The 19,265-nt window shown below is 36.4% G+C and overlaps 1 protein-coding gene across 1 annotated transcript in view; it reads left to right on the forward strand.

Moving 5' to 3' along the window:
* Positions 1-19,265, forward strand: part of ATIC (5-aminoimidazole-4-carboxamide ribonucleotide formyltransferase/IMP cyclohydrolase) — a 28,218-nt gene that overhangs the window by 2,230 nt on the left and 6,723 nt on the right. The window contains exons 3-12 of the mRNA XM_026492014.4: positions 1,483-1,559; positions 2,718-2,784; positions 6,063-6,151; positions 6,674-6,825; positions 7,126-7,282; positions 11,850-11,975; positions 12,753-12,860; positions 13,689-13,774; positions 14,935-15,024; positions 17,592-17,720. Of these exons, the coding sequence (XP_026347799.1) occupies positions 1,483-1,559; positions 2,718-2,784; positions 6,063-6,151; positions 6,674-6,825; positions 7,126-7,282; positions 11,850-11,975; positions 12,753-12,860; positions 13,689-13,774; positions 14,935-15,024; positions 17,592-17,720 (1,081 nt within the window). The remainder of the gene's footprint in view (positions 1-1,482; positions 1,560-2,717; positions 2,785-6,062; positions 6,152-6,673; positions 6,826-7,125; positions 7,283-11,849; positions 11,976-12,752; positions 12,861-13,688; positions 13,775-14,934; positions 15,025-17,591; positions 17,721-19,265) is intronic.

A 19,265-nucleotide genomic window follows, 5' to 3' on the forward strand; every position in this document is an offset into this window, starting at 1 on the left:
TATCCCAGGAAGTTAACCTGGAGGTGTAACGTAAGCTGATGGGATTTTAATTGGTGACTATACAGCAGTGAGCATGCAGAGAATTATTTGAAGACTGCCCCTGTTGCATGCAAATTCTGAAATCTAAAGGAACAACAAGCTTTTTAATTCCACCACATGGTTTATCATGCTAAGAGTACATCTCCCTTCTTTGTTTTTAGCAGTCATCCTCTGTTGGAGAAACTGGATTGTGTTTCCTGAATGCCAGGAAAGGGAATTTTGAATTAGATACCATGATGTCACCAGTTTTCAGTTTATTGGAAATATGTGAGCCTTTGGTCAGATACCAGTCATCTGCCAATGACCCTTAAAAGGAGACTCCACCCAGGAAATTCTATATCCTATTGGAATTTGCTGCTTTAAAATATTTATTATTTTTTTGTACTGCAAAGGCAATGTATGTTGGTTGTAGAAAATGTGAAAAATATAGGGGTACCTGGGTGGCTCAGCCATTAAGCGTCTGCCTTTGGCTCAGGTCATGATCCCAGGGTCCTGTGATCGAGCCCCACATCAGGCTCCCTGCTCCGCTGGGAGCCTGCTTCTTCCTCTCCCACTCCCCATGCTTGTGTTCCCTCTCTCGCTGGCTGTCTCCCTCTGTCAACTAAATAAATAAGATCTTTAAAAAAAAAAAAGTGGAAAAGTGTAGAAAATAATAAAGAAGGTAGTAAATAGCTTATAATTCTGTTTAAAATGTTGACGTGCTTCCTTCCAGTCTTTTTATAAACATATTTCATAGCTTATACAGAAGGTAATTTTGCTTCTTGATTTTGTTCACCTAACATTGTTGGCATTTTTTCCCTCTCATTAAAATTTGCTTGTAAATCAGGCTGGGGGCAGGGGAGTTCATGCCAGTTTGGTGATCAGAATCGATATTTAAGTATTGCCTTGCATTTGACCCTTTGTCATATTTTGCAATTATTTTTTCCAGTTTAATTTTTTTTTTCTGTGTAAAACTTTTAACATTTTCATAGACACATCTGTTGATCTTTTGTTTAATGCTTTGAGCACATTCCTCGTGTATTGAATTTTGGTAGTTCTGTGATTTTTTTTAAATGCTCAAGCCTTTGATTCATGGGGAATTTATTTTTATACGGGCTAAACCAGTATTATTCCAATACTAACACCACCTTACTAAAACACAATCTTTATTTCCCCTCTCATTTGATTTGCCATCTTTAACGTTTGTTTAATCATAAAGCTAAATGCTTGTTTTTACTTTAGTCCGTTTCTGAGATAAAGATATTTTTAGTGCTTTTTGTATATACTGCTAAATTATTTCTCAATTTAATATATGGTATATGATTCAGTTTCTGAATTCTGAACATTCAGGCTCTGGAAAATGCCCCCAAATGAGGACAGTAGATGTAATGTTGGAAGATGCTTTAGAATAGTGTAAAATGACTGTTCAGCAGAAACAGCAATATGCTTTTCATCTATTTTCAGAGATGTCTCTGAGCTGACGGGGTTTCCTGAAATGTTAGGGGGGCGTGTGAAAACCTTGCATCCTGCAGTCCATGCTGGTAAGTGGTTGGTACTTTCCATTTAAAACAATCAGTGGTCTTCAGGGATATTTTGGTTGATTACTATGTAGAATAAATGAGGAAAAAGGCAGGTCATAAGCTCAGAAAATTATCTGTGAGTCTATATTGGTTTTGTCACATTTGCTGCTAAAGTTCATAATACGTTAGAACCTATTTAAAATCTGGTTTGCTTTATTTGATGGATTCATATTGTTTTCCTCTGCTCACTATTAGTCCTGACCTGAGAACTAATTTAGAGTGATATTTTCTGCTGGAGTTAATGAAAATGTTTCCGTTTCATGTGTGAAAAGACTTTTATTACAATCCAAACTTAGAATGAAGTATCACAGTGTAACTGACTTTTTTTTTTTTTTAAGATTTATTTATTTATTTGAGAGAGAGAACAGGCACATGTGTGCTTGAGTGTGGGGAGGGGCAGAGGGAGGGAGAGAATTCCCAAGCCAACTGCCCGAGGAGCCTGAGCCAGACAAGGAGCTCAGTTCCAGGACCCTGAGATCATAACCTGAGCTGAAATCACAAGTCGGACTTTCAACCGACTGAGCTACCCAGGTGCCCTTGTAACTGACTTTTAAAAGAATTCTTTTTCAAAGTGCTTTAGTTTGCTCATCTGAGACTGCAAATTATGTATCAACCAAAAATGGTAAGAAACAGATATATTGCTAATTTACCAGTTAAAGTAAAATTCAGCAGAATAAAAGGCTGTTAGGCTGAGGAGGATCATCAGATAAGCCATTTACTTATGGGAGTACATAGATTAATGGAACTGGTAGCAGTTATGTGAAAATTCTTTTACATTTTGTTGCTTAAGAAAGGGTGAGTAAGGGGGGCACCTGGCTGACTTGGTGGAGTATATGGCTCTTGATCTTGGAGTTGTGAGTTCAAGACCCATGTTGGGTATAGAGATTACTTGAAAATAAAAAATTTTAAAAAAAGAGAGAAAGAAAGGGGTGATGAGGAACTGGTACAAGAGCTTTTTAAATATACTCTAAATTTTTAACTCTCTATTTTGTCTTCTTGATTAGGCAGTATTAGAGGCTTTAATTTGATTGGTGGGACCATATTGGAAAGAAGTATCTTATTCTGATGTGTTTTTTGAACATTTACTTTGTTAAACTTACTTTAACTTTGTTAAATTAGGAATCTTGGCTCGTAATATCCCAGAAGATAATGCTGACATGGCCAGACTTGATTTCAGTCTTATAAGGTAAAATTTGGGTGTTAAAATTTTAATACATTAAGGATCAAAGAATAAGTATGCCAAACCTGGTGCCCTCCCTTTAAGACCAAGATTAACATTAGGTTTAGTTTCCTATTCACTCACTATAAACATTTATTGAATACTTTCTGTGTGACATTTTACATACATAAGCATATATAATTTTGCCAAGTTTATATTACCAAAATTCATACTTAAACTAAAAAAAAAAAACAACTTTATTTTTTAAGGAAGTTGTGACCTAAATGTTGGTACATGTTAGCAGTGTAATTATTTGCATAAAAATACACACTATTTCTTTTCAATGTATGTAACTCCATTGAGATATAACCCATATACCATATAATTTCCCAAATTAAAATCTACAATTCAGTAATATTTAGTATATTCAGAATTGTGCAGCCATCTCCACAGTTAATATTAGAATATATTCTTCATCCCCCCCAAAAAAACCCATACCCATTAGCATTCATTCTTCATTTCCCCTAAAACCTCTAGCCCTATGCAACTGTAGTCTTTTCTGTCTTTATGGATTTAGGTATACACAGCATTTCATACCAATAGAATCATATAATGTGTGGTCCTTTCTGACTGACTTCTTAACATGTTCTCAAGTTTCATCCATGTTCTAGTATGTCTCAGCACTTCGTTTTTTTTTATTATTATTATTACTGAAAAATAACCCATTGTATGGATATATCCCATTTTATTTATCAGTTCATCAGCTGATGGGCATTTGGATTGTTTCCACATTTTGGATCCTAGGAACAGTGCAACCATGAGCATTCATGTACAAGTTTTTGTGTAGACCTATATTTTCATTTTTCTTGGTTATACATCTAGGACTGGATTTCATTGGTCATCTGGTTAAGTATGTTTAACGTTTCCAGAAGCTGCCAGACTATTTCCCAAAGTGCTGCATCATTTTACATTCCCTGCAGGAGTGTAGGAAGTTTCTCCACATCCCCACCAACATCTTTTACCCATGATGGCTGGCATGTCATTGTGATACTACTGACATTTCCTAGTGATGTTGAGCATCCTATCATATGCTCATTGGCCGATTATATACCTTTGGAGAAATGTGTGTTCTAATCCTTTGCCCATTTTTTTATTGTTAGTTCTCATTTTATTATTGTAAGAGTTCATTTTGTCCCATTCTATGGATTGTCTTTACTTTCTTTATGGCGTCCTTTGACCATCATAAAACCTTTAAATTTTGGTAATGTCCATTTTATCTATTTTTCTTTGTTGCCTATGCTGTTGGTGTTATATCTAAGAAGCATAATCCAAGATGGTAAAGATGTAAGAGTTTTTTAGTTGTAGCTCTTTTGCTTAGGTCTTTGATTTTTTTAAGTTACTTTTTATACATGGGTGTGAGTTCGGTGTCCGACTTCATTCTTCTGAATGTGGCTGTCCAGTTGTCCCAGCATCATTTGTTGAAAAAACTTCTTTCACCCATTGAATGGTCTTGGCACATTCAGTAATATTTATATCATTATTATATCTTTGTGGCAAATACTGAAATTGGGAAATGTGAGTCCTCCAACTTCTTTTTCAAAATTGTTTTGGGTATTCAGGGTGCTTTGCATTTCTGTGTGAATTTTAGGATCAGCTTGCCCATTTCTGCAAAAAACAGAGTTGGAGTTTCCTAAGGATTGTGTTGAATCTGTATATCAATTTTGGGGGGGGAGTTGGTTTGCCATCCTAATATTAAGTCTTCTAGTCCATAAACTGGGATGCCTTTCCATTTGTTTAGATTTTCTTTAATTTATTCTTCTAGCAGTGTTTTGTACTTTTTAATATACATGTCTTATGCTTTTGTTAAATTTATTCTTAAACATTTTTTTGTTGTTTTTGATGCCACTGTTAGTAAAATTGTTTTCTTGATTTCCCTTCGGGTTGTTCGTTGCTATTGTATGTAAATTAAAATTATACGTTCTATAACCTTGCTGAACTCAGTGCTAATAGTTTTTTTTGTTAAATCCCTTAGGATTTTCTATATACAAGATCATGTCATCTGCTAATAGAGATAGTTTTACTTTTTCCTTTCCAATCTTGATGCTTTTTATTTAATTTTCTTTGTTAATTGACCTGTCTAGAACTTCTAGTACAGTGGTAAGAGTAGACATTCTTGTCTTGCTCCTGATCTTAGGGGAAAGCGTTTAGTCTTTCACCTTTAAATAAATATAATGTTAGCTGTGGGTTTGGGGTTTTTCTTAAATACCTTTTATCATGTTGAGCAAGTTCTCTTCTATTAATTTGTTGAGTGTTTTTGTCATGAGTGGATGTTCAGTTTTGTCAGATGTTTTTTGTGCGTCTGTTAAGGCGCTCAGGTGGTTTTTGTCCTTTGTGTTATTGAAATGGGCTCTTACATTAACTGGTTTTTAGATGTTAAACCAACCTTACATTCCTAGGGTAAACCATATAGTGTATGCCTCTTTTTATATTTGTTGGTTTCCGTTTGCAAGTATTTTGTTGAGGATTTTTGTGTCGGTATTCATAAGATACTGGTCTAAATTTTTCTTGTGACATTTTGGTTTTGGTATCAGGGTTATAGGCATTGGGAAGTGTTCACCCTCTTCTGTTTTTCTTTTTTTAATTAGTTTTTACCAGTTGTGCTTATTTCACTGGGTGTGAACCTGCCCACAGAGCTCTTCACATTGCAGGCTTAGGTGTGGAACTCTACTGGTTGTTAATTTCAGATTAGTTCTCTATTTTAAATTATTCTTTCGGACTTCCTATTAACATCATTGTATACGATCTCTCTGAAGACAAAACAAGCGAAGAAACAAATATTTCACCCTTAGAATGGTCTGTCATTTTTCATCATTGTACATGACCCATTGGAAATAGAATCTAAAATTGAGTGTTATAGATAAAACTGATTATATTCCAAAATGAAGATGTTATCTGTAGCCTTATATTTTGCATTTCTATTAAAATTTTTTTAAAATGTGTTTTTTTGATGGCCAGATTATATAATGGGTAGTTAAGTTTACCCAGGCAGCAACATTGCAGTATGATTTGGAGGAAATAATGTTTTGAGAGCACCTACTGACCAAAGCCACTTTTATTTACGATGTTATGCAACAGTGGGAGCTCCTGACATTTCAATATATTTTTTAGAATTCTAAAATGCTAGGATTATAGTTTATATTTTAGATCGTTAGACTCTTTGATCATGTTAAAGCTAGTGACTGACTTATATGTAAACCCCATAAAGTTTGTGTTTCTAACAATAGCTAAATTCCTTTTTGGTTTAGAGTTGTCGTCTGTAATCTGTATCCCTTTGTGAAGACAGTGGCTTCTCCAGATGTAACTGTTGAACAGGCTGTTGAGCAGATTGATATTGGTAAGTTAGCAAAACCATATTTGAAGACTGATAAGGGAGGATTACTTACATTTTATTTATTTATTTTTGGACTATTTACTTTTTTCTTTTTCTTAAAGATTTTATGTATTTATATGAGAGAGAGAGAGTGAGTGAGCAGCAGACCCCACGCTGAGCCCAGAGCCTGACATGGGGCTTGATCTCACAACCCTGAGATCATGACCTGAGCCATAAGAGTTGGATGCTTAACCAAGTGAGCCACGCCCACACCCCAAACACTGTTTATATTTTAAAATAGATTTTGTTTTGATGTTCACCGAGAATCAGAACATTGAGGGAGCAGAAAATCATTACTGCTCCCAGACTGTGTTCTGGGGTGATTGTAATTCCCCTATATTTTCTAAGCTATTTCTTGGTATAGAGATTCATCTGGGGTATGTTTTTTTACTTTTTAAGTCAAAAATTAGAAGTATGAGTACAGTGACTTTATTTGAAGGAGGTTAAACTTACATGGAAATACAAATTGTCTTTTGTTCTCTCAAGGTGGAGTAACCCTACTGAGAGCAGCAGCCAAAAACCATGCTCGAGTGACAGTAGTGTGTGAACCCGAGGACTACGCGGCTGTGTCCACAGAGATGAAGAGCTCCGACAGCAAAGACACCTCCTTGGAGACTAGACGCCAGTTAGCCTTGAAGGTAGGGATGTGCTTTTATCCAGTGCAGTGTTTGCCAAACCAAATGGTATTCAATTTTCACTAGGTCTCCTTGGAGCTGCTATCCTTTTCCTGTAAATGAAGAGACCCAAGTATTACAGAGGTCAAAAAGATTGAAAGAGACCCGGAAAGAGAATGATTCATTGTGTTTTTAGTGTCACTGGGTGTTTTTCCTGCAGTTGTGTGTGGGCAAGGAGTGTAGTTTGTTGTGTGCTACCTAAAACCCTCTTGTTCCCACTTTTGTTAGTGCTGCTGGTGTTTCACAAAACTTACACTTTTGCAGGCTTTCACTCATACGGCACAATATGATGAAGCAATTTCAGATTACTTCAGGAGACAGTATAGTAAAGGAATATCTCAGATGCCTTTGAGGTATGGAATGAACCCTCATCAAACTCCTGCCCAGTTATACACGCTGAAGCCCAAGCTTCCCATCACAGGTAAAGGCTGTGTGTTACGTGTCAGTTTGCTGTGTCTGGGGGTGTGTGTGTCTTTCTCTTTATTGTATCTGATTTGCTTCAACATTGAGAAGATAAAGTAAATTACATAATGCCTTTCATAGCCACCTGAAGTTTGAGGTGCCAGGTGGACTTGTGAGCAAAAACTGTTGAGATAATTAGGGTTTCCGGAGAGAGATCAGGTTGGAGATACAGTTTGGAATGTCTTTGGCATATAGATGATTTTGGAGATGTAGAACAGGCAGGATGAATTTCGCAGAAGAGGTTAAGCAGTGGAGGAACCAGGAGAGGAAAACAAGGCTGGAAAACCTGCAGGGTTTCAATGCTGCTGAGAACAGAAAAGCAACTGTTTGAAAAATTTTTGCAAGAACAATTTCCTTGGAATGATGGATCTGGAAGCCCCACTAAAGTGGGCCAAATTAGGAATGTGAGATTAGGAAATAACAATAATAAAGATAATTCTTTGAACAGGAAAGTTAATTAGGACTTCCATGTATCTGTAGAATTAAAAGAGACTTTTCACTCTTTTGTTCCATTTTACTCTTGAGGAGGGCATTAGAACATGTCCTACTGTCTGGGAGAGGGGTAGATGGGGGCAGATGGCAGGGGAGAGAGTTGTGGGTATGAAGGCCTTGAAGTCCCAAGCATCGGTAGGAGGTCTGGCCTTTGGTGACAGCATGGACAGCTTTCTTCATGTATTGGGAAGGCAAACACAGAGCACATTGATTGGTACATTTGGTGGTAGGAAGATGCAGGTACTCCTGTCTCTTCTACTTTTGGCAACTGAGGGAGAGGAGGAGCAGGGAGCAGTGTCAGAGATTTGAGAAGAATCTGAAATACTCCTTTCTTTCCCCTTCTCATTCATTGGATCAAGTTCTGTTATTACTCTACTTCAGACATATTTTGGATCTTTTCTAACACTATGAAGCCCCCACAGTGACCCCAAAAGTCTCCCAGACTGCAGTAATCTGTTTTTTTAAGATTTTATGTATTTGACACAGAGCGGGAGTACAAGCAAGAGGAACGGCAGGGAGTGGCAGGCAGAGGGAGAGGCAGGCTCCCACTGAGCAAGGAGCCCCATTCGGGGCTCAATCCCGGGAACGTGAGATCAGGACCTGAACCCAAGGCAGACACTCAGCCAACTGAGCCACCCAGGCACTCCAGTCTGCAGTAATCTTACTGCTCTCTGCTTTGTCTGTCTTTTCTATTCACAGCAGAGTAGTCGTAAGCATGTAAATCAGATGATGTTACGCCCTATTTGAGACCATTCATTGGCTTTCCCTCCCACTTATATGTCTGTGCATGCCCTGCAGACCCTGTTATCTGACTGGTCTACTTCTTTGATAACCATCTCCTATCTGCTACTCCCCAGGGCCTGTTTTCCTTTTGGTCAGCAGGCCCAGTGTCTGTGGCCTTTGCTCTGGTCTTCAAGGTCTCACTCGCTTGTGATTCAGATCTCACCTTAAAGTCACCTCCTCAGGGAAGCTTTCTCTGATCACCCAGACTGAGGTAGCTGCCTGTCACACTTTTATCACAGCACTATTTTCCTGCATTTATTTATGTTTTAGTCATCTCTCATTTAGTCATCTTCCCCTGAGAGCAGAAACCTTGTCAGTCTTTGTCCATTGCTTCTTGTTTGTTCATTGCTGCATTCTCAGTACTTAGAATATAGCTTGGCGTGTTCCCTAAGTATTTATTGAATGAATAGTTAGAAACTTGACATTTTGCATGAATTTTTACTTTTAGAATTTCTTAAAACAGGAAATTTTACTGTTTTATCATGTTATTTCCTCCTTATAATGTTTCCCATTTAGATTCAAGAAATACTTCCATGTACTTTCAGTTCCCATATTTTTCATTTTCAAAGCTCTTTCATTGGTGTTGGTCAAAGGAACTGTTTCTTAGGTACTTTTTTTTTTTTTTTAAGACTTACTCAGTTTTTTTAGAAAGAGAAAGGGCACGCAAGTTGCGGGGAGGGGCAGAGAGAGAGAGAGAGAAGCAGATTCCCCGCTGAATGCAGAGCCCGACCCAGGGCTCAATCCCATGACCCTGAGATCATGACCTGAGCTGAAATCATGAGTTAGACACTATATACACACAATGGAATATTACTCAGTCATAAAAGGAACGAAATCTTGCCATTTTCAACGACATGGATGGAACTGGAGGGTATTATGCTAAACAAAATAAGTCAGCTAGAGAAAGACAAATACCATATGACTTTATTCATGTGGAATTTAAGAAACAAAACAGATGAACATAGAGGAAGGGAAGGAAAAATAAAATAAGACAAAAACAGAGAGGCAAACTGTAAGAGACTCTTAACTATAGGAAACAGGATTACTGAAGGGGAGGTGGGCTAGGGGGATGGTATAACTGGGTGATGGGCATTAAGGAGGGCACTCGAAGTAATGAGTACTGGGTTTCTATGCACCCGATGAATCACTAAATTCTGTCTCTGAGAATAATACAGTATATGTTAATTAAATTGAATTTAAGTAAAAAATTTAAAAAGAAGAGTTGGACATTTAACTGACTGAGCCACCTAGGCACCCCCTTGTTTTTTTATAATAGACTTTATTTTATAAAGTAGTTTTTTTTTTTAAGTTTTTTTTTTTTTTTTTTTTTGACAGAGACAGCCAGCGAGAGAGGGAACACAAGCAGGGGGAATGGGAGAGGAAGAAGCAGGCTCCTAGCACAGGAGCCTGATGTGGGGCTCAATCCCAGAACGCTGGGATCACGCCCTGAGCCAAAGGCAGATGCTCAATGACTGCGCCACCCAGGCGCCCCTATTTTATAAAATAGTTTTAGATTTACAGAAAAATTTCTTAGAAAGTACAGTGAGTTTCTAGACATTCCCTCCCTCTGGATCTCCTCTTCCCAATTTCCGCTTTTAATATCTTGCATTAGTATGGTACATTAATTAAAATTGATGAACCAGTAGTGACTCATTAACTAAAGTCCATTGTTTACATTAGGACTCACTCTTTGTGTTGTATATTCTTCGGGATTTGACATGTGTAATGTCATGTATCCATTTTGACTGTATTGTGCAGAATAGCTTCACCACTTAAAAGTTCCCTGCATTCTACCTCCCTGATTTCTGCAGCCACTTATATTTTTACGGTTTCCATAGCGTCATAAGTTTGGAATCATACAGTATATAGCCTTTTCACGCTGGCTTGTTTCATTTAGCAATATGCATTTAAGGTTCCTCCATGGTTTTGATAGCTTGAGAGCTCTTTTCTTTTTGCTGTTTAATAATAATCCATTGTGTATGGATATACCCTAGTTAGTTTATCCATTCACCTCTTGAAGGACATCAGAAATAGACAGTTTTGACAGTTAAGAATAAAGCTCCTGGGGCGCCTGGGTGGCACAGCGGTTAAGCGTCTGCCTTCAGCTCAGGGCGTGATCCCGGCGTTCTGGGATTGAGCCCCACATCAGGCTCCTCTGCTATGAGCCTGCTTCTTCCTCTCCCACTCCCCTGCTTGTGTTCCCTCTCTCGCTGGCTGTCTCTATCTCTGTTAAATAAATAAATAAAATCTTTAAAAAAAAAAAAATAAAGCTGCTAAAAACATTTAAGTACAGATTTTTCTGTGGACATATTTTCAACTCATTTGTATAAGTACCTAATATTTTTTCTTATTGTTTACTATTAATTGCCTATTTTGTTTCTTCTATGTCTCCCCTGTAAGCTCTATGTGGGAGGGACCGGTTTGTTCATTGATAATATCCCCAGTACCTAGAATAGTGCCTAACATTGTGGTGGGCACTCCGTAGATATTTGTCGAAGTTTATTTTTAAAAGTATGTACCACCCAAGATAACACAAAGGAAATGCAATTATAAATTTGTTTTTAATTAATAGCCCCCATTTTTTGTGTGTGTGGAGTTTATAATTTATTCACAAGAGATAGTAGCTCCTAAAAAAATCCTGCCATTGTTAAGAAAATAGGCAATGAGAAACTTGGAAGTTGGAATCTTTTTAACTGTGTTTCAGCTTTAGACAGAGCCTACTGAGTCTGGTATAAAAGATGAAAAATCCAACTCATTTTTTTCCCCTTATTTTCTCCCAGCGACTTCTCTTGCATTGGTTTATAATAATATTCTTATATTGGCAAGGTTTATAACGTAGATTTTCTACCAGTAGTCTCTGTAATTGCCATGATTGTGTTATCTTAGTTCTATGCTGCGTTGGATCCCTGACGATCACTGGTCTTGTCATTCTTTCACCCGTTACTGAATTCTGTGTTGGTTTATTTCTAGATTGGCTGGAGTTGGTTTCTCCAGTAGCATATGTATGTGAGAGAGAGTGTGTGTGTTTTTGTATGGTTTTTTGTTTTTGGTGAGGCAGTCTTAGGCTCTAGTGTTTTATTCTTTTTTCATCAAGTTCTTTTATGTTTGTGTATATGTATTTGCCTCTTAATTATATTTTTCTGAAAACATATTTGTGCAGCCTTGACATATGTTATTTTTTCAGAAATGTACGTATATCTGATTTTATTGATCCTGCTTGAATAATATGTTATATATGTTTCTATATGTAGTTCTAAATGGAGCCCCTGGATTTATAAACTTGTGTGATGCTTTGAATGCCTGGCAGCTGGTGAAGGAACTCAAAGAAGCTTTAGGCATTCCTGCCGCTTCCTCTTTCAAACATGTCAGCCCGGCAGGTAAAGCGCTATTGTCTGGAATGCTCTGAATCTGTTCAAAATGCCTTCTTTTTGATTTTAGAAAGAATTGATATGTTCTAATGTGAATATAGACATTTTCTAAAGTCTCAGACCACTTTTGTGGAGTCTGTTAATAATTTCAGTATAGTAATGTTACAAAATCTTGTAATAACACTATGTTATTTACATATATGAAATTGTATAACATTACTGTGAGATAGGATCAGGGAATCACTTTTTTGCAGTGGAAATGTGTAAAAAATAAAATGGCTTAATGCCATTTGACTAAATATTTTTCCACATGGTTGAAAATGGAGCTGAGTAGACATAAAGAAGTTCTTGACACCTTATGTGTAACTTCTTATAATCATTGTATGAGATACCTTTTTGCTTCTATGTCTAAGTCAACTCTAATACATAGTTCTTTGATGTTTATTTGATATTAAATTGATGTAAACAGGGAAGAAATAAATGGTATGTGGTATCCGGCAGGGTGGAGAGAGAGTCCTTAATGAAGTAAACTAGCTTTGTACACATGCATGGTACTGGCAGACTCAGACAGTAGTTGCTTCCAGAAGCTCCCCCCCCCCCCCCCGACCTCCCCTGCAACTGTATTTTTTGGTGTTTAATTATCTGGCCAGATGTTTATTTAATTTGGCGCAGGCACTAGAAATTATGCTGCATAGACTAGATGTTAAGAAAAATGTGGTCTTGATTTAGGAGCGGATAAGTAGTAACTTGAGACTTGGAGGTTTATTTTATGGTTTTCTGTACCAGGTGCTGCTGTTGGAATTCCACTCAGTGAAGATGAGGCCAAAGTCTGCATGGTCTATGATCTGTATAAAACCCTTACACCCGTATCAACTGCATATGCAAGAGCAAGAGGTCAGAACAGTAGTAGGGTTCTTGTTTATTTGTTTGTTCTTAAAAGAGAAAAAATATTTTATCCTAAGTAGTAATATCCTTTGTTTCAGATTTCAAATTATCTTTAATTTGTTTTTTATTAATACTTAAGAATGACTATATGAATGCCTTGGAATAAATTTGTTTATTAAAGTGTGTGTTCCTATTTTCATGTAATAAATGGAAACACAATTGTAATTTGGTGCATCTAATTTCACATTAGGCTATTGAATGCATTTATATTGTTTGATATATGACTAAAATTATATGGTTATTTTAACTATACTGAATATGGTTAGAGTTGTATTTTATATATGTCTAATGAATAATTCATAAAGTTAATAACTTGTGAATATTATTGTAACATTTTCAGAAGATCATCGAAAAACTTGATGGCACAACTGACCTTCTGCCGTAGGGGTTAGCATACTAGGGCATGCGCTAAATAAATCCAGCCTGCCACCTGTTTTTGTAAATATAGTTTGATTGGAACAGGGCCGTGTCCCTTTGTTCATGTGGCTGATTTCTACAACTGCAGAGCTGAGTAGGTATAACAGACCATGTGCCTGCAAAACTTAAAAAAATATTTGCTATCAGGCCCTTTTAGAAGTTTGTCTAGAGGGTGAAATTAAAGAATACTTTGTTATGATTATTTCAATTAAATGACTTATTAATCTTTTATTTAGATCTTACAAAAACAATAAAGTTCTGTTTAGAGAAATGGATTTTATGTGATCACGTTGGGTTTTTTTAAACATCTTTTTCTGCGTAGGGATATTTGTGGTACCTCATTTTAATTTTTATTTATAGGGGCTGATAGGATGTCTTCATTTGGTGATTTTGTTGCATTATCTGATGTCTGTGATGTCCCTACTGCCAAAATTATCTCCAGAGAGGTTAGTGAACATTATCTTCTCGAGTATTGATCCGTTCATAACTGAGGAAAGCTCTATTTATTCCTAGTATTCATTCATTGAAAGCATAACTTATAATATTAACACCATCTGTAAATTAGTTATGTTTATCATTTAGAATGTTTATAATTTATGTGGAACATGAATCCTTGACTGAATTGTAATTTTGGGATTTAGTGAATGTTTCAAATGCATATTTTGCTATTATGTTTTAATTTATACATTTAGTCTTTTTTTATTCTCTAGTAGTCATTATCTTAATGCCAAAATTATTGTTTCTAAAGAGCAGGGGTTGCTGTCTTGGAAATGTAATAATGAACCTTACTGTAAACCTTTGTAGGTCTATAATAAGAGATGTGTAGGGGAAGATTATAAACTACTCTGAAAAACTAACCCCATCAGTTGAAAACCAAGCAAGCACTCCAGAAAGGTGGCATTTGGGGGTGGGGAGACAGAAAGAAAAAAGCAGGTAGATTAGCTTGGAGGGAAAACAAATAGGTAGAAATGAAGGCTACATGGGCTTGATGATATTTAGTTGCTTTAGGGATTCTTCCCATGACCCCTACCATCCCCACCCACAGTGGAGCTGACCTGCTGCAGTTTTATGTTGTAGCACAAGGCTTTGTAGTATGAACTATGACTTTTCTATCTTTCAGAGATGTTAAATCTGATCCCTTTGACTTGGTGTTGAGGTACTTGCCTTGCCTAAGGTTATTAGCAGAGATGTAATCTGATCCCCGTGTCTTGCTCTTGTGGAACTTGCTTTGCTTAAGGTCATTTTGCCTGATACTGGCGGAGTAGGCAGTAGAACATGCTTTTTCTGGTGCAAACACTACTCCATGAACAGAATAGTGAGAAATGTTTCTTCCTAAGGTACATATATTAGAGTGAATTGTTTGTATATTCTTAGTTAAAACTGAAACAACCAGAAACCCTGGAAGGATAGCAAATGAAATAAGGTTAGCTATACAAAGCTGTATTCTAATATAGGCTTAACTCTTCCGAGTATAGGTATTAGCATTATCTGTTGGAGGTAGAAACGAGAAAATGCTGCTGCATTAAGATGGATACTTGTGTTTAGATTGGTTAAGAAGTGTTCCCTAATTTTTGAAAGTAGAAATTAATTTTTAATATATTTATAGGTATCTGATGGTATTGTTGCCCCAGGATATGAAGATGAAGCTTTGAAAATACTTTCTAAAAAGAAAAATGGGAGCTACTGTGTTCTTCAGGTTAGTTTAATTCATGTTTAAAACAGTAATTTACTCTTTTATTTTGTGTTTCTATTTTCCCATATTTAGTCTTTCCTTTATGATGACAACCTTTTAATTTATCTTTTTTTACTGAGGTTTCTTTAATTCTTAATCCTACAGTTTTCTTTTTCTTAACTGTTAATTTTGGGGTTTTAGATGAGGAGAGCTTCTTTACTCTTAAATTTTAAATTTTTAAGAAAGTAGTTAATATATACACATGGTTTCCTATTTAAAAAGTATTGGTATTTGATGAAAAGTCTCCCTATCCTTCCCTTTTGCTACTCTGTTATGTCTTTAAAAGTAACTAATATTTTAAATTTCTTGCTCATCCTTCCTGAAATAGTTGATACTTTTCAGCAAATATTTGTATTTCTTTTTCTTTTTTTGTTGTTTTTTTCCCACTCATACAAAGGCACATAGTTTCACCGTCTTGAAAGTTTGCCCCATGTCTACATAGCTTATGTAACCAGTCACCAATCTTTAGCTACTGCAGACACCCTGCAGTGAATTAGGACTGGGTCGCAGCCGGTGTATATTGGTAGTTTTGATAGGTCCTGCTCATCTTTGAGGTTGTTCCAACAAATTTTATGTCTTATTGGGAATATGAAGTGTGCTGATTTCCTAATACCTTTGCCATCATTGTGTTCTTTAACTTTTTCATCTTAACAGTATGATAGATAAAAATGGCATCTCATTACAGCTTAATTTCCCATTATGTATGGAGTGAACATTTTTTCATAGTTAAAAGTATTTTTAACTCCTTTTTATGAAGTCTCTGACCGTATTCTTTGTCTCTTTTTCTAATTGTTGAGATTTATCCGTACTCATTTTTACAAGTTCTTATCTATTAGGAAAACTAGCTCATAGTCTAAGATTGTACATGGATAAAGCAAAGAGTTATTTGAATTAAAATAAAAATTCATAATGTTGTTTTACAGAAAGCACTGATGTCAAAAAATTTGTGGAATCCTAACTCCATACAATGGAAGTTCTAAGTGTATAGCCTTCATTGTAAGATACCATTAATTATATGATACACCACAGATTCCATGCCAGCTTTTCAAGGAAAGAAGAAAAAAATATTACATTAAATATACATACTTTTTCATTAAGGCCTTTCATTGTACGTTCAGCCGTTCAGTCAGCTGGTGCTGTATTCTTCAGTTTCTTAATCTAGTGCTCTTTTTTAAGGGTATTAAGTACTTATGGCTCTATTTAATAGTTTTGTGTATCGTCATGGAGAATGTTTTCCAAACCTTGAACTCATCATCGTGACCTCTTCAGCACCTCACAGTGTCACAGTTGAAGATGTCAAAAGACTACATCGGGACTTCCCCAAAATGAGAGTTTAGCCGAGTTTGCACATGGACACATAATTATAACTATGAAACAACTTTATTCTTCTATCTGGCTTGTGACAAGTTTCTTTTGACATCATTTAATAGGGAGGGCATATCCCAATTTTAGAAATTTGATAATACAGAGGAAAAAGGAACATTTTGGAATTCAAGAACGTACAATTTAGGAAGAATTAATATGAGGACTTGCTTGTAAGTTATAGATACCAGTGCTTTCTAAGTCAAAGATTATTCGAAGGATAAATGAAGAGATACTGTCAAGTCTAGGAAAATAGGGAGAGAGTGGTTTGTTTTTGTTTTTGTTTTTTATAATATTTTAAAGTTTTTTTTTTTTTTTAGATTTTATTTATTTGTCAGAGAAAGGGAGAGAGAGCACAAGTAGAGGGAGAAGCAGACTCCCCACTGAGCAGTCCAATGTGGGACTCGATCCCAGGACCCTGGGATCATGACCTGAGCTGAAGGCAGACACTTAACCGACTGAGCCACCCAGGCGTCCCGGGAGAGAGTGGTCTTATGCAGATTATTCTCATGTCATAATATCTTTTCAGTTCAAAATTTGTGAGCAGAAGATAGCAACAAATGACATATATTCCCAGGATGCCTGCCTGGCTCAGTTAGTAGAGCAGGTGACTCTTGATCTCAGGTTGTGAATTCAAGCCCCACACTGGGCCATAGAGATTACTTAAAAAAAAAAAAAAAAAAAGTATGTCAAATAACAAAGACCTAGACTCCAAATGTTGCTTCCCCCCTTTTAAATATTTAATTCAAGTGTTAGCTCTGTATTTTGTAATAGATTATTAGAAAGAAGGGAAAAGTAGAATTTATTTTTTATGCCACTACCTGTTTTTTGTTTTTTTTTTTTAGCAAATCTGTTTTTATCTGCTATCTTCCAAAAGAAAGAAACAGACAGTGCTTTCAGTTATTATAACCAAAAATGCTGTCACCGGAATCATTGGTTTTAATATGTTTGTTATGAAACACCACAGGGTTGTAAACCTATAAAATTATTTTTTAGAACAAAATATTAGTGCTTGGCCATTCTATTATACCTTTATTGAAGTGGTCTTACACATGCTTAAGTTAGAAAAAGTTCATATAACCTTGCTATGATTTTTTTTGTATGTGAATTACGTGAAAAACGTTGAAGGTTGTAGATATATTACTTTTGGCTCTTAATTTCTATTTTAGATGGATCAGTCTTACAATCCAGATGAAAATGAAGTACGAACTCTCTTTGGTCTTCGTTTAAGTCAGAAGAGAAATAATGGTGTCATTGACAGGACATTATTTAGCAACATTGTGACCAAGAATAAAGATGTAAGTTTGAAAATATCTGAACTGTGAATGCTAGTAATTCAGTAAGTCTGTTTTTAATATTTATAAGCTTATGCATTTATTAAGGCCCATATTTAAAACTGGTTGATCTGCAAATGTCTAGCTCATCTTTGAGTTATCAAATAAGTATTAGAAGCTTCTGTGTGTATGTACATACTTAGAGGTATTTATCTTTAATTATGCCTAAGTGGGATCATGTCTTTCACAATTCTGTTCTATAACTTGCCTTTTTTCCATGCACTAAGCTACAAATATGTTTCTATATCAACAAATAATAGATCTCTACCTTCATCTGAAAGGCCACATGGCAATCCATGTATAGATATACTCTGATAGATATTTTGTTTCCATTTTCAGTGCTGTGATCAGCGTTTTCATGTGGTCAGGTTTTTGCTCTTGGGCTGTTTGTCATTTTTAGGAAGGACATATTCCTAGGATGATAGTGTGACTTTTTTTTCACATATTTACATGTATTCTGTCATTTAAAATGCATAGCACTCTATGTGGGGACTTGGGGATGGCAGACTACTATCATCTCTGTTGTAAAGATCACAAAATTGTGACATATGGCAAAGAAATTTACCCAAGGTTACGTAATATGGAAATGGATGAGCTAGTATTTCTTTTCTGAAATCTCTTAATTGACCTTCAGTTTTGAAGGATTTTTTGCTGGTTCTAACATTGGCTCCCCCCCTCCCCCCAGTACTACAGATGTATAGCTACATTGTTTTGTGGTCTTTTCTGCTGGTATGTCTGGTATTTTTGATTGAATGCCGGGCATTGAATGTGAGAAAACTAGAGGTATTTTGAGTGTCTGGATGGTGTTTTCTTTTTTTTCTCCAGAAATGGTTGACTTCTACTCTTGGTAGGCAGATTAGGCGGCAGTCAGATCATCTTTATCTGGCAGGAATTAAGGTGATTTGAATTTGGGCTTAAGTCTTTGTGAGGACTGGTCTGTTTATGGTTCACCCCTTTTTTTTTTTTTTTTGAAGATTTTATTTATTTATTTGACAGAGATAGAGACAGCCAGCGAGAGAGGGAACACAAGCAGGGGGAGTGGGAGAGGAAGAAGCAGGCTGCCAGTGGAGGAGCCTGATGCGGGGCTCCATCCCAGAACGCCAGGATCACGCCCTGAGCCGAAGGCCCATGCTTAACAACTGAGCCACCCAGGCGCCCCTGGTTCACCCCTATTCTGCTGAAAGCACCAGTGTCTGTTAGTGTCACTTTCCCCTGATGTACTCTGAACTCCATTTTTGCCACTTAGGCCTCTAACACCTCCAGGAGTGGTGCTCAGTTCCTTTACCATTTAGCTTATTGTCTTGCAGCTTGGAAAATGCCTTGCGTCGAAAAGCATAGATGGTGACACTCATTTCTTCCTGCTTCCTTTATCATTGGGGTCTTTGTGTCTCGTTACTTGCTATTTTACTACCTTGGCGTTGAGCTTTTCTCTTTGTTCCTAGAAAAGGTTTAGTCTCTTAACAAGTCATTCCTGTAACAGAAATAGAAAATGAGGAGGTGCAGTTGTTC

Source organism: Ursus arctos, unplaced genomic scaffold (genome assembly GCF_023065955.2).
Source record: "Ursus arctos isolate Adak ecotype North America unplaced genomic scaffold, UrsArc2.0 scaffold_1, whole genome shotgun sequence".
NCBI classification, from domain to species: domain Eukaryota; kingdom Metazoa; phylum Chordata; class Mammalia; order Carnivora; family Ursidae; genus Ursus; species Ursus arctos.